Consider the following 16,559-nt stretch of genomic DNA (forward strand, 5'->3'; position numbering starts at 1 on the left):
CCCCCAAAGAAACCAAACGCCTATTAATGTAATTGGATTTATTACAATTTACTACCAACACATTATCAATAGGCAACATGTACAATACTTAAAGAATTCAAGGTATTATTATAATCAAGAGAATAAGGTTGTATATGTTGAATTATTTCAATACATTTGCATAACCTATTAGAAGATAAATTCTTGACATTTCAAGGTCACCAAAGTTAAACCTTATAACGCCAAATAAAACAATAAAAATATATTCTTTTTTATCACATCATAATTCATATTATACACGATACCTGGCTAATTCTCCAAGATCAATATCACATAGCATACAACCTCCTACCTACAATTAATTGTAAACTGACTGTCCATTGTAACATATTTATAATAGATCCTTTTTTTATGAATAAAATTACATATTAAAGATATCATCCTGTTTAGAATATCAGTATCTGTATTTAAACAAAATGCTTGTTGTCATCCTAATGATTGTATTTGCTCAAACCGGATTTTAACTTTCAATAATTTCGTATGTACGAAAACATATATATTACTAATTAATAGGAACACAAAATATTACAAACTTTAGCAAACACATTGGATATACCGATCCTGGTATTGTGAACAAGAAAATGTATTTAATTTGCACTGGCGTAGGAAGCAGGGGGTGGGGTGGTGGTGGCATGTGCCCCTCCACTTTTTAGCAACAGCGATGGTATATATATATATATATATATATATATATATATCATGTGTGTGACCCCCTCCCCACATTTGGTACCTTCCAACGCCCGTGATATGTAATTTAAGTCGCGAAAAAAGGCACCGTTAGTCGGAAACATCCTACAGTGGTAGCACAGCCAGGATAGTCGCTTAAACTACTTGTCCATGTATACGACAAACATGCAATGTTGTTAATATAAAACATTATAGTAATGGTAAGAAATACAAAAATATTATCCGAGTGATAAACCCTGTCACAGTGTCACGCTGCTCCAGAGCTCTCTATAATTTGAATTAATATGAAAACGAAAATGCTAATAAACAGATGGAAAAATACCTGATCACAATATGCCCTGCATACTCTTATGAACATACAAACTAACATGTTTATATAGAATGCCAACATAGTCAAAAACAAACACAAAATTCATTAAAGATCATATCCAATCAGCGACATCCAGCATCACTTCATTATACCAGGCAGAATCGGTCTGTGAAAAAAAAAAAAAAACCTATTTTTAATTCTTATTTTTATATGAATATAATAAACTGACACTTATTTGTAAATGATATTCAGTATTCGCCGGTCATTGGTTACAAATTAAAATGTATGCAAGGTAAATCAATTTAACTTTTAAAAGATGTATTATGTTATCGTCGGTATGAATATATTTACTGTTAAAAATAGAAGTTTTATATGGGCAGATTTTAAAATTAATAGAAGACATATTGTCGTAGTTGCAAGTATCATATATACATGTATATATTTTTTTTTACATTATTTGTGATATATTGTTTAAAATAAAAACACTAACTCAAAGTAATCAATCCCACACAATTTTAGAATTAACTCAATGATATCAAAATCGTAATACACTGTCAGTTAAATTATTAAAATTAAAGATATATTATCATAGTTGTAAGTATTATATTTCTTTATTTTTACATTATTTGTGATAAAAAATAAATAATCCCAGGTCAAATTAATCAATCACAGACATAATTTTTTAATAATTAACTCCACGATATCAAATTCGTAATGTGCTTTTAGTGGCTTTCCCCAAAACAATTTAATTAACCTGACAAAAACTTGACAGTAAATTGGAAATCGGTATTAGGCCTATATATCCAGCAAATCCACCATGCATCCAGAATACATAGACAGTTAGTTGAAGGTGTCAAATGCATTCCCCCTCTTCCTAATTATGAAGATGATGTGGCTAGAATGACATCGTGTCCCCCCAACACACACACATACACACAGTAGAAAGGAAAATTAATAACATCTCATCCCCTAGTTGATGGCATCTTATACACCTATATCTAAATGTGTTACATGTGCCTAAAGTTGTCACTTTGTGATACATACGGCTGTTCTTAATTTATTACAGTATGGATTTTTTCAATGTCTTAATTTAAGCCCCAATTTTTAATAAAACTTTGTTCTCCAAGTACGGTAGTATTTTCTGGATTTAAGCCTGGGTCTTAAATACAGAAAACCCTGTTATCCTATTTGAAACTTTCAATCTTCTATTAAATTCCTCAAGGGAAAACTTGGTTAAATTATGTGATAAACTTGAGTTATTCTACAAATTGCAGAAGGCGAGTCTTCTACATTTGGTGAATGTCCTTGGTGACCCACAACTTAACACAAAATATAAAGTATGGCAACTACAAAACACTTGTGCAGGATACCAAGAGAAAAAGGTTTTCAAGAAAAAACACCACTTAGTGTGAATATGCATACCATGTGAAGATAACTTGGACTGCTTAAGAAATCCACCACTTATTTTCTCTTCTTCTAAATTTTCTAGAGGCACACACATCATAAGCATTCACAAAGAAAAAAACAAACAAACAAGCAGGCAGGTTTTGTTTTTTTAATATATATTTATTTGTTTCTGCTTTTCAAAGAATTCTGTGATTACACAAACAGACTGACTGAAAAGCACATGATGTAGGCATGTTAAATTCTGTTACAATATACCTGATTTGTAGTTGTATTGTTGTCATTCTCTATTATTTCTAAAGATGATTCTTCTGGTTCCATGTTATTATTAACAACTTCAGATGAAGGATCTACCTCGTTAATATCAGTAATGCTTGAAAAATCAATTTCCAAATCATCAAAAAAACTTTGATCTAATGGAAACTGATGAATCTCAGTTTCTTCTGGTAAAGGCATTGCACTGCCAATTTCCTGTAAATACAAGTAATATTGCAATTAAGACATCAATAAATAATGACAATGAACTTTTTAGAATTGAACTATAAAAACACAAATGTTACTTGCTTGTAATAAAACACAAATATTACTAGGAGCAAGCTGCATTTCATCTCCTATAAATGGAAAAAAGAACAAGTCAATTACTTTGAAGCCAAATTTGTTGACACTCAAATGGTTATGATTCCATGTACCTATATTTTTCTACACCCAATAACCGATGTGTATTTTTGTGTTGGGGTGTCGTTAAACATTCATTCATTCATTCATTCAAATGGTTATGCAGACAGAATCACTACAACAGCTCCCAAAACAGATAAAACATAGTTTTCATGTTATTGATATACATGTTTAAAATAACAAAGCACACCTTTTATACATAATTATGTTAATGTAATCCAAATGCAATTGATTGTTTTGCACTCCTTCTTCATGCATTAATAACAAAGTGAAACAATAAAATCTGTTTAACTAGATAAAACAAAAACAAAAATGTTTGTTTTACAGACGAAATAAAGCATTTTGAAAATGATATTTTTTTTTTTTACCATAAACACTTTTTACATACAGTAGAATCTAGTTGGGTCGAACTCAGAAGGGTCGAATACACCGCAAGGCTCGAACTAAAAAATCGAAGTTCCGAGTTACACTTACACAATATTGATCGAATGGTTAGGTCAAACTATTCGATGGATCAAACACTTTCTGGAGCACCGACGTGATTCGAGCCAATGGGATTCAACTGTATATGTATCCGGTGTACCCATGACTAAAGTCATATATGTATAAATAAAACAGTTTATTGCATAATGAATTTAAGTAAATGTACCTGTTCAGCAGATGGTCTCATTGGTTCTTGATTCGTCTCTTCTATAAAACTGCTCTGACCTTCCAGTTGATCAGCTTGTTGACTAGGAGAACAAGAGGTCAGTTCTTCCCAGCTGTCAATTACAGGAATATCGTCCTCCTCTGGTCCTATCTAAAAACAAATCAACAGCATTCATAGTTGGCTATTAAAAATCTCAAAATTAATGGTAAAGATTTAGTTTGACAATTATTTTAGGAAATATCTAATTTCATCCCTTAATATCTACAAATTATGCATAATTCCTGGAATTTGCAGTAGTTATACATGTATACTTCCCAATTAAATCAAACATTATGCATAATTCTTGATATTTTTTGAAATTATATACAATTACTAGTTAGACACATTTCATCTGTATGTGTGTGTTTTTGTTCGTGTATGCACACAAAATGTGCCAAAGATATTTACCAGCGCATAATTCTGTTGTGAATTGCAATGAACAGGTTCTTGACAGTTTGAAAGTTTCCACAGTCTGTTAGTCAGGTCCTTTCTCATAGCATCCAGGCAATCTGTCTAAGAAAAGAAAAATGTGGGAATTTATAGTAATGTTAAATAGGTGTTTATTATCTTTGAAAAAAAAGGGATGCTGTCTGAGAAAAATAGTTGGCTAGATTTAGTGAATGCAGATTGGTTAATATGTAAGCTTGAAAAATAGGTGGTGGAGGTGGCAAAAACAGCTTTAAAAAATCACTGCCTGCTGTCTATTAATGAACACACTGCATTACATATATTACAAGCGCAGATTCAGGTGGGGGCCCAAAGGGCTCGGGACCCTCATCCACCCCCCCCCACCCCCATTTTTGGTCGAACAATATATATATTTCAGAATACACTAAAAATGCAAACATATCCCGACCATCTGTCAAGGACCTTTAAATTCTATTTTCAAAAACAAGAACAGCTTTTGGGCCCCCTCTAATAAAAAATCCTGGATCCGTGCCTGTATTATGAAAAGTCCGTTTATAAACTGACAAACCTACAATTAATAGTTAACCTTGTGATATCAAATGGCCATTCATGTTGTATTATCTATTTACACTTAAACATGAACTATACATAAGTAATAAATAAGGTCTTCTCACCTGTGTAACACATTGCATTTCTAATCTGAATTCAGCATTACAACTAAGAGAAACAACATCACAGAGTGCTTTGCTTATAAGAGGTATCGTTTTTGTCAACAGGGCTATTTTCTGACCAAAAAAAAGAAGAAGCAAATGTTAACAAATCACATCATGCAAAAACAAAAATCTTTAAAAAACCCATTTCAATAACACTGTGCCTGCATAAAATATCCCATTGTCAAGCAAATATATAACATTTATTATAATAATTTCTTAATTTCTTTTATTTTTATTACTTTTTTTTTTTTAATTTGGGGGGTGGGCAAATTAAAGGTATCAACTATTTACTTTGTAAAAACAAAAAAAAATGAAAATCAATAATTTATATATACATAAATAATTAAAGGGACATTCCTGAGTTTGCTGCATTGTAAAATGTTTCCGACTAATAAACTTTCTACAATTAAACTTACATATTAAATATATTTTCTTGTTCAGAATATCAGTGTCTATATTCAATGTGTTTCTGATCATCTTAAAGCCGCACACCCAAGTTCCATCCAGCGAAAATAAATTATAATTTGGTTAATCTACAAACCTGTAACACACTTAGATCACGTTTTTATCAAATGGAGTGAAAAAGCAGGTTTTATATCGATAAATACCATGGGAATCCCCATGTCCCAATTGCTTGAAATAATTTTGAAAGTTTGTATTCTGATGTCACCGGTAGATGTCGCTCGAAGCACAACAATGCCTACGTCACGACAAATTTCACAGACTTGGGGTGCGTTCTTTTCACCTCTCCTGGACATGTTCCAACTGTTCTGTCCTGGTTGTTACCCCTCTCCAGATATCGTAGAACTTAGCAAAATTATTGGTTTTACGGGTTTGTAACGTTTTGTATTGAGATACTTACTTGTCTGAACTTTATTGTTACTGAAAATGTTCACGAACTGTGAAGAAAAACCTCACAAATGAACAACAACAAATCGGATGTTGATTGCGCGAACCGTGCACGAGAAAACAAACCGAACCAAAATGATAACGGTCACGTGGTATACCAACGTCTGTGACATTGAAATGGAAATATCCCGTCTAAAAATAGATTAGACCTTGTCTGCTCAACGTTTTTTTCTCAAACGTGCGTCCGTTTTTCAGAAATACGAAAAATGCATTTTGTGGTATTACAAACACCAGGATTACCAGGATTACCAAAAAACACTTCAGGTGAATGGAAATGTATATTCTAAATAATAAACGGTAAGTAAAGTGCAATTTTATTTGTGAAAAAATGGGTTTAATAGCGAAAAACAACACCGTAATGGTTAACAACTAGCCATAACTAGGGTGTGTCCCTTTAATATTTGTAAGAAGCCCAAACTGGATTTTGTCTTCAAATAATTTCGTACGTATGAAATAAACTTTTTTTAGAAAATAAAATAAAATTTAAGCTAGTACAAATATTAGAACGATTAGGAACATGTTTAATATACAGCCACTAATATTTTATGCAGACAAATATATTTGATATGTAATTACAATCATTAAAAAGTCTCTCTTAGTCGATAACATCTTAAAAATTGCAGCAAACTCAGGAATGTCCCTTTAAAGTATGGTGTTGGAAAAGAAATTCACAGTACATATCATTTATTTAAGGTACCTTAGGATTTTCTTCACCATTTTTTAGATGACAAAATGTCTGAAATGATGATTCGACACTCTCTTTCAATGCATGCCAAGACAACAGAGTTTCATCTGCAGAAAGTCTTGTATGCAACTCTGTGAAATGAGAAAAGACTGCTATTTTTTTCCAGTGACATTCATATAGTATCAAATGGTATGGTTATCTTTTTCACATCAGTGATAAATATAACTGTGGGACTTTCCATATTTGAAACAAAAATAATCATGTTTTATATACAAGTAAAGGTTATAACAAAGTACTTCTCTGACTGGTTGTAATGAATATATGATAAACTTTAAAACATTCCACTTTAAAATACCATGTATTATGAAACGTTTTATGGCTATAAAGCAATTTCTATTTCATAAACTTATAAAATTAAAAATAAACTTACGAGCATCATATTTTGAGCTACAAGCATTCTTACTGGATATAATAATGCTAATATGTAGCAAAAAGCTATTAGTGCTTGGAGTCTTAGGTAAAATCAGTTGATCTGCAATTTCAGCATCCATCCTAATTTCCCACTGCAAACAATCTAAAAAAATATATATATATTCATTGAAGTGCAAAATGAATTAATGTTACAAATTTGTTTAATTAGTATTTGTGAAATGACAAAAAAAGCTGAATAAGATTTGAAATTACATTTGGTCTGATTAGCCAAAGTAAAATGTAACTGACAGTTTAAATTTAGAATACTTAGTTCCACATTGTATATATGTCATATATATATAAAATGCAATAACCTTTTATTACTTTTTTTATAAATAAACTTTGATGCCCCAGAGACATTTGGTGATATCAGAGATGGTAGCCATGAATCAGTATTTAAAACCAATGTGTATGCACCTATGCATGCACATACATAATAAATATGTATTCTACTCACGGTTTAAATAATAATAAATTTACAATTTGTATTTTATACTTGACATTACAAAAATAATGTTTAAAAAGGCACGAAATAGCAATATCTAAATATACAAAGTACTGGTAACAATGCTAACCTTTCAAACATGGTTGGACTTTGTTAACAACAAAAGCAAATCTATTCCAGTTAATCAGTGAATGGAAGTCTTCTACACTAGCAGAATGCAGTTGAAGAGGGACATATTGTGGCCCATAGACTGTTATCTTGTAGTTAAGGATAAACAACATTAAATACCCTGTTTATTCAAAAGAAATACTTTCTTAAAAGGAAATGTAAAACTATTAATTTTAAAAATGTACTCTTAAATAAACACATACTGATTTTATTACTCACTTTTGATGGTACATTATAAGCATTTATTAAAAAAGAAATATATATAAATATATACATTTTCTACGAGATAAGTCACATTCATTGTTATCAATAATTTGTCTTCCAAAATATTTGAATACCATCAAGTAATTTAAAACCACTTTAAGAAATTCAAATCATGTTATATATATATGTTATATACTAATCATATATTATTATTATTAATGTACTTTGCATCAAAATGAAGACTATCTTACATATTCCACTGTAACACCACAATAAATAGTGATAAAAACAATATCAAAGATACCAAAAATTTTCCAGTCCAGCTGGAATGTTGAGAAGGTTCTTTCCAGATTGGAAGGAAGCAAATAATGGAGGATATGCAAAGAGACGACGTAGAACCAGTGAACTTATCTACATATTCCATACTCACAGAGTTGCCACTGCAACAAAACACTTTACCAGCTGCTTTACTTTTGGAGTGCCTGACAAAAAAACAGTAGAATATTAAATACACATCAAGTGTAACTATCTCTTTAAGCTATGTTTAAAAGATATTGGATATACATATATACTGTAAGAGGATCAAATAGATTTGTGGGCGAGTAGAAAAAGAAACACCACATACAAACACTGGTAACCATATAATTTATTTTTATTTCCCATAGTAAGTAAACATAATTTATTCAGATAAAATGCTACCAGTGGCCCATCATTTTTGGCAGCAGTCCCCATTTGCTGACAATGGTGGCAAAGCTGTCAGTACTACTAACAAAAAATCCAGCTGTGACAATTATAAACAAAATAAACATTGGATGCTATGAGTATGAAAGTAACATTCCAAAACACCATCTACTCACCATAATAAGTAGACAGGATCATTTATGAGAGTAAGATTTTGAAAAGCAGTTGTTGTTTTGTAACTGCAAGAAAATTAGGGAACATTCAACTACATTTAATTACAAATTAACTTTCTACTGAAAACAATGTACATTAACATCAACTATTCTACATGTCATTAGTAAGATAATATCATCTTCAGAACTCTTAAGTTCTAACTACAAAGAATAAACCTATACCAACCAACATTAACAATGCATCACTGTAAAAGCATTTTAAAACAGAATCGAGAAAGTTGTAACACAAGAACATTTTGACATGACATCATGTTATCAAAAACATTATGGCTCTATATGATGTTTTTTTTATATAACTGCAATTTAATAAAAAAAAAAAGTAACATCTGAGCTCACATGTAAATTGTTTACAACAAAGACTTACAACATAGCATGTAGCCTATAATAACAGTACCTGAAATCAGTGTTACAAACCGCACCAGAGATTTTCATAGTAAAAGTTATGGATATCTGAAAAATAAGAGAAATTCCCATTAAAAAAATTCACAAATATTTGGTACCATCACAGAACCATGATGATAAACTAAGAGACAATGGGCAAACACATTTATTACATATCTATTTATGTTTATTATAGTAATAAATACCTTTTAGACCCTCACAATAAATTATTCTTTTGTGGTAGATATACTTAATAAAGGACCAGGGACCTAATTCACTAAACTCTCGCAACTTTGCGATCTCGCAATGCACTACTAAAAGACTTGCAAAGAGGATGCTTTGTTGTCTAGTAGAGCCTAAGAGACCTTTGTGAATTAGACCCCTGAAAATTTTCTTAGTGGTATCCACTTTTGGAATATTGCTATAATAGTGTTCCATCATCTGCCAGACAGGCATGTTATAAGATATTTCTTTTACATAGATAATACAAATAATAAATTTAAAACAATAACACACACACTAAACACAATCTACATTCTCATTTAGTTTACTGCCATATTCAACTTTGAAAACTGAAAGTTTTTTTGTTTTTTCTTAGGTAAGTCAACACAGATCGAGCATTAGCCATATAAAAGGTTTTCTTGTTCATATCTCAGTGCTAGATTTAGTAAATAATATCATCATAAAACAAGGACACAATTTTTTGGTATATAGGCAGCATACAGTTGGTAAGAATATGGAATTAAAATGAAAATAAATTTGGTTTATAACAAAATTTAATATAGGACATGATATTTTGCTAGTTAATTTTTTTTTTTTTTTCATTGTGTGCAAGAACATATCATTGGACTGCTTTTCAGTCTAGCATAAATTCTTATAACAAATTATTTTACTGTAATCTTGTAAAATTCAGTGAATGTATGCATTAAGGTCTTAATTCTCTTCTGTATTTATATATGTTATAGATTTAATAATTTAATTAACGTCAAGAAATAAATCTGATCAAAATAAGATTAAAAATATTAAATGCATATATTATACATGTACCAAAGGATTCAAAAACTTCAACCAATACAAAAACTTGCAAAATTGTTGACCTTCCAATAGTATATATTCTTCTGGCTGGACTACCTGTAATGGCAATGTTGTAAAGGCATTGAATATTACAGTTGCAAGATTACAATACTTTTATGAAATGGCATAAAGGTAAAATTAAACTAATCAGCTTCATTTGGCATTTGAAACTAGTTATTGTTACTAATGGAAAAATGTAGTGGGTTTTCTCTTGAAGACTATGTCACTGTTAACAACTGTTTTGACATTTAATAGCCGATAATTAATAAATCAATGTGCTCCAGTGGTTTTGTTAAACAAAGATCAATATATTTTTAATAACAATAAATCTAATGATCTTTATGAGCACAAATGTTATATAATACGAAAGAGCAGTACCCAAGATTAAAGGGCCATAACTATTCAAGAAGTAAAGTAAAGTTTGTTTTATTTAATGACACCTCTAGAGCACATTGATTTTTATCTTATCATCGGCTATTGGACGTCAAACATATGGTCATTCTGACATATTTCTTTAGAGGAAACCCGCTGTCGTCACATAGACTACTCTTTCCGATAAGCAGCAAGTGGTCTTTTATATGCATTTTCCCACATGACAGCACATACCACGGCCTTTGATAAACCAGTTGTGGACCACTGGTTGGAACGGAAAATAGCCCAAACTGTAAATGGGTCTACTGAGAATAACTATTCAAATGCAAAACTGGCATAATATTTATATTTTAACTCATCTTTAGGGGTTATATCTAAACTGACATCAAGAAAATGTTAACTTTTTATTGCACATATATTTAATCATAACACTTGCCCTAAAATGAATGACAAAGTTATCACATTCCATACTGTCCAAATTTGTTACAGTAGAGGTCTGCCGACAGTCAACATTTATCTTGTCACCTTCTTGAGATAGCCATATAATTTTCTGTGTGATTAAATTCACATTGGTGGCATCAGACTGCTGCACAGAAAGGTGAGCTTCTTCTTCATGGCACTGCATTGCTAGTACCATTTTAATAAAAGTAGGTAAGTATCCATCTACAAAAAGAAAGTCTTGTGAGATACACAGCCATCTACCACAAGTATCGGTCTCATTTAGAAGAACTATCATTCAGTAAAGAAAATGAAAGATTTAAATCTTAGCCTACAGGTGTTTTTTTGGTATGTCTTTTAAATAATAGTTTGATTAAGTACATATTGTTTTAATAAAAGAGCATCTAGAAATTGATTAAGAAATGTTTTTATACAGTTGGGCTACATGATGCACAATATCTAACCTTTAAGTAAAGCTTGGAAACTGACATCAGAGTTAGATGAAACTGAAAAAAGAGAAAGAAAAAAAAGAACATTTCAGCATAAATTTCTACATATGAGCATTTTATCCTGAAAACTAACATCACATATGATGTATAGTTCAGTGTCAAGTCCTGGCAACAATTCATATTTACTGGCATTGAACCAGCTGTAGCAATGCGAGCTGGTTCATTTCTTGATGAACATAAAAAAATTATGTCTTTAGAGAATGTCATACCTTATAATGTCACTTTTTATTATTGATTGTTATTGTCCAACAACCAAAAAAAGAATTTAAAATAAAATATTATCTTCTTTGTGTTAATCTGGGTATGAAAAAAACAAAGAGTGGCAAACTTTTGTGCTATATCCAGACCTCAACATGAAAAAAAAATGAGGGGAATCATTAATTTATTCTCTATGATTATGGGAAGCCATTTAAAATCCACTATTGATACCATACAAATTTACATCCTAAGGGGAGCTAAATATAACTTTCCTTGAACTAATCTCAGAGGCGAGAATGGTAGCTTATTTTAAACGGCAAGGTCTGTATATTTTATTTTTTGTTGTTATTTAAGTATTTTTTATTTCAAGACAAATGCAAGCATAATATATTTTATTTTCACATGGTTCAACATAAACAAGTTAATAAAAACCATATAAAGCACACATGTAATAACAAAATGACATTGCTTGACCAGTCCTAAATCACACTGTCTTGTGAAATATGACGTCATTTCAGCATATCCTTGTAGTTGTGATTAAAACTGTCCTTGATATTCATAAAAAAAATAACAATAATAATATGGATAATAAAGAAAACTATTACACTCGAGTGTGAGTCATACTGATTTACGAAACTCATGTCAGGATTCATGTACCAGTCTGCAAGTAATATTTTATTCCCTGCAGTGATATACCTCTTATATAAAATATCTTCTGACTGCCTTGGCAAGCTTTCTTTTTGGACTTTAATTCAATTCCAAGATGAAGAGGTGTCATTTGAATATCTTCTGATCTTGTGCAAAAAAGAAGTGTTCTAATAACCTGCCAAAAACAAAATAAAAGATATATATAATTTGTCAAAAGTGTATTCATATTACAGGCTACTAATTAAAATAATTCAAACAGCATAAATTTAAAACTAAAACATAATTTTGTTATTAGGAATTCAATACAAATTAAAAGGCTTTAATGATTTTTTTTTTAATGACCTGTTAATAAAACATAGTATTAATTACAGACATCCTTTATCTTGTTAGCAGTCATTAATGTTATTATATGTACTAGTATTCTAAATCAATAGATTTCTGACATTGACAAGTAAATATATAATCTATCAACCAAACCATGTCATTCCCAGTCATTTATGGATTACAATTTACTATAAAATAAACCTGTGATATTTTCCCCCTCAAATTGTAAGTGTAAATGACTTGTTTTTAATTCAAGAATAGGTAGACATTGTCATAAAATTACATATATGATCTACATATAATTTCTAACCTCCACGAGAGCCAGCTGAATAGGAAGACGGTCCATCTCAGGATTCAAAGAACCATGCTGGGTTGATAAAATCAAGTATTCAAGTAAATTGACTATCTTTAATTTACATTCTAAAACAAAATAGAAAAAAATTGCACAGTAATTTGTTTTAATTAAAAAACATATATATATATATATTTATTTACATGTCAAATTTATTTTTGTTCGTGCAAATATCCATTAATGGTTCAAACAAACTGCCATGTGAACACAACTCAGCTTTTGACAGTAATTGAAATAAGCACAAATTTTCATTAGTCCACCTGACAAATACATCTAGAAATTGTCTTGTCCGACACTATTTTCACTTGTCTAAATAAATAGTTTCTTTTATTCAAGTACAAGGATGTTAAACATTGAACATTTTTACTTGTCGAAATGGACAACCACCAAAGTATATTTTGTTTGTCAGAGCAGATTTTCACTGTTTGGGGTTGTCTGTTGACTATACTATTACTCCATCCCATTCTCCACAAAAATATTTTTCATCACTAGCTTTATTTTACCTCAATATTTATTGAAGAAATAAATCAGTTTTTCAAAGATGATAAAATGGTTTGTTTTAACTGAAGGTAAATATTGGTAGTTAGTTTATTCTAAACAAAATATTGAGTAAAATATTAAATTGCATACATTAATAGAAAGAAAGAAATGTTTTATTTAACGATGCACTCAACACATTTTATTTACGGTTATATGGCGTCAGACATATGGTTAAGGACCACACAGATTTTAAGAGGAAACCCACTGTCGCCACTACATGGGCTACTCTTCCGATTAGCAGCAAGGGATCTTTTATTTGCACTTCCCACAGGCAGGATAGCACAAACCATGGCCTTTGTTGAACCAGTTATGGATCACTGGTCGGTGCAAGTGGTTTACACCTACCCATTGAGCCTTGCGGAGCACTCACTCAGGGTTTGGAGTCGGTATCTGGATTAAAAATCCCATGCCTCGATTGGGTTCCGAACCCAGTACCTACCGGCCTGTAGACCGATGGCTTACCACAACGCCAGTCACATTAATAGATTAATTTTGTTATTTTCAAAATGTTTTACCCCCGCTCTCAATGTTGATGAAAAATATGATTACTCAGGTTTAATACAGACAAAATGTATTTTGGAGGCTTGAGCAGAATAGGCCTTACCATTTGTTGTTATTAAAAGAAATATTAGTATAGTGGCTTTATATATCCCCTTGCAGGCATCGAAATGTGTCCAAAATGGTTATTCAGATTACCAGTAGGTTACCACATTTCAAGAAAGTCAAGAACAGTACTTCATTCTCCACAATTAAAAAAACAAAATCTAAATTTTGACAGTGATATGAATTAATAATGTATCCATGTATTTGTGAAGGCATGATAATGGAAACTGTAAAATTCATAAATGTTGGTAACCAATAGGTTACCAGACTTATCATATATGGTAACCTGTACATAATTTGAGTGATTACAATGCTGTACTAAAGAAAGAAAAGTTAAAGTTTGTTTTGTTTAACAACACCAGAGCACATTGATTACTTAATCATCAGCTATTGGATGTGAAATATTTGGCAATTCTGACACGTAATCATCAGAGGAAACCTATATTTTTCCAAACGTAACATGGGATCTTTTATATGCACTTTTCCATAGACAGGAAAACACATACCATGGCCTTTGACGAGTTGGAACGAGAAAAAAACAAATCAGTTGAATGTATGCACCGTGGTGGTTCGATCCTGCGACGCAAGCACCTCAAGCGAGCACTCAACCGAATGACCTAAATCCCGCCAAGAATGAAAGTAAGAAAGAAAGGAAGAGAGGAAGGAAAAAGAGTAAGAAGAAACTAAAGAAAGAAAAGTAACTCAGGTTGTGATTTAAAAGTGGCAGCTGAACTCGTTCTGCAACCAATGAAAGACGAGTGCACGAACACGCATAGCCGGTTTGGGCGTTTACGATTTACAGCGCCCAGTCCCGTTTTATAATTACAATATATAAACCTTTGGTCATTATTTATAACAGCAATAATGTTTAGGTTATACAAAATCGTGCAATAATAATAATCTTTGAAAATACATGAGTGGTTGTTTTGACTTTTGGGCACCTTTCGAAAATTTACAACACAAAAACTTCCCCGTCTGCAAATAAAGTTTGCTCTGTTACTTCCACCTTTCTATTTTAGAGAACCATTGAACCGCTAGTAATAATAATAATAATAATAATAATAATAATCTTTATTTAAAGAAGGTTACACAAATAGTAGTACACTAATCTCCCTTGTGGCCTTCTGTCTATTAAGTATTAAACATTATTACTCAACATATAATGAAATAAACAATGTAATAACAAAACACAACATAATTATTCTTCATTAAATGCATCGAAACTATAAGGTAAATACGCATGATGCATACATAATTAATACAATTTTGTTTACATATACAAACAAATGTTATCACAACTTGATATAATCATAAACAAATATAATTTAAACGTACAGACTCCTGAGTAAAGATTTTACTGAACATTACCAAGAGCCAGTGTTGTTATGAATTTTTTATATTGTCTTTTAAATGAAAGTAAGGATACACTTTTTTTTAAATAGAATTTGGGATTGTATTCCATGTTTCAACACCAGAATATCTGAAGGAGTGTTTATACAATTCAGTGTTGGGTCTTGGCAATACAAGATTATTATGTGTTGCTGATCTCAGGTTATAGTTATTTGAGCCTGATGATGGTATGAAATAATCACTTATATATGCAGGTGTCAGATTGTTCAACGCCTTATATACTAATGTACCTGTATGGTATGTGTACCTATAATCAAAAGGCAACCACTGTAATTCCTTAAAGAGATCTGCTGAAGGAGTTAGCAGTGGTTTATCAAGGATTAGCCTAGCCGCTCTTTTTTGTAGCTTTATTAATCTGTCAACGTATGTTTTATTGCAACGACCCCATGTTACTGACCCATAATCAAATATGGGAAGGATATAGTGATACCGATATGTCGTTGAAATTTTTTCCTTTTCTCAAAATATTATTTTATAAATAGATATTGTTTTACAAATCCTTTGTATTCTACTTAGTTATCGATGCATTATACATATCAATATCATAGATATTAGGTTTCGCAGCCACACTATTACTGTTACGAATACTGATAGCTAATCACAATAGCCTCGAATTTACAAAGCCTGTTTGTCTTATACGCGTGCAACGACATACATTAACAATGCTTAAACACCTGGGGCCTAATTTACAAAGCTCTCTTAGGCTCTGCTAGACAACAAAGCATCCTCTTTGCAAGTATTTTTGCATTGCACTGTGATATCGCAAATTTGCGAGAGTTTAGTGAATTAGGTCTCTGGAGCTCAATTCACTAAACTCTCGCAACTTTGCGATATCGCAGTGCAATGCTAAAAGACTTGCAAAGAGGATGCTTTGTTGTCTAGTAGACTAGAGCCTAAGAGAGCTTTGTGAATTAGGCCCCAGGTCCTGTGTTTAAGAAAAACAGGATTTATAATTTCGGCACAATATGATTAGGTAACAGTACTAATTGT

The 16,559-nt window shown here is 31.3% G+C and overlaps 1 protein-coding gene across 1 annotated transcript; it reads right to left on the reverse strand.

Moving 5' to 3' along the window:
- Positions 1 to 24: 24 nt before the first annotated feature.
- Positions 25 to 15,129, reverse strand: LOC121371126. The gene is made up of 17 exons (XM_041496789.1): positions 15,101 to 15,129; positions 12,975 to 13,084; positions 12,389 to 12,515; positions 11,450 to 11,491; positions 10,984 to 11,210; positions 10,149 to 10,232; positions 9,115 to 9,170; positions 8,664 to 8,726; positions 8,111 to 8,288; positions 7,565 to 7,691; positions 6,949 to 7,092; positions 6,531 to 6,649; positions 4,886 to 4,996; positions 4,212 to 4,316; positions 3,765 to 3,914; positions 2,699 to 2,911; positions 25 to 1,202 (listed from the first exon to the last, which is right to left on the reverse strand). The coding sequence occupies exons 2-17, from the start codon at positions 13,008 to 13,010 to the stop codon at positions 1,149 to 1,151; spliced, it is 1,836 nt and encodes a 611-aa protein (XP_041352723.1). The 5' UTR covers positions 13,011 to 13,084; positions 15,101 to 15,129; the 3' UTR covers positions 25 to 1,148.
- Positions 15,130 to 16,559: the final 1,430 nt, after the last annotated feature.

Source organism: Gigantopelta aegis, chromosome 4 (genome assembly GCF_016097555.1).
Source record: "Gigantopelta aegis isolate Gae_Host chromosome 4, Gae_host_genome, whole genome shotgun sequence".
Taxonomy (NCBI): domain Eukaryota; kingdom Metazoa; phylum Mollusca; class Gastropoda; order Neomphalida; family Peltospiridae; genus Gigantopelta; species Gigantopelta aegis.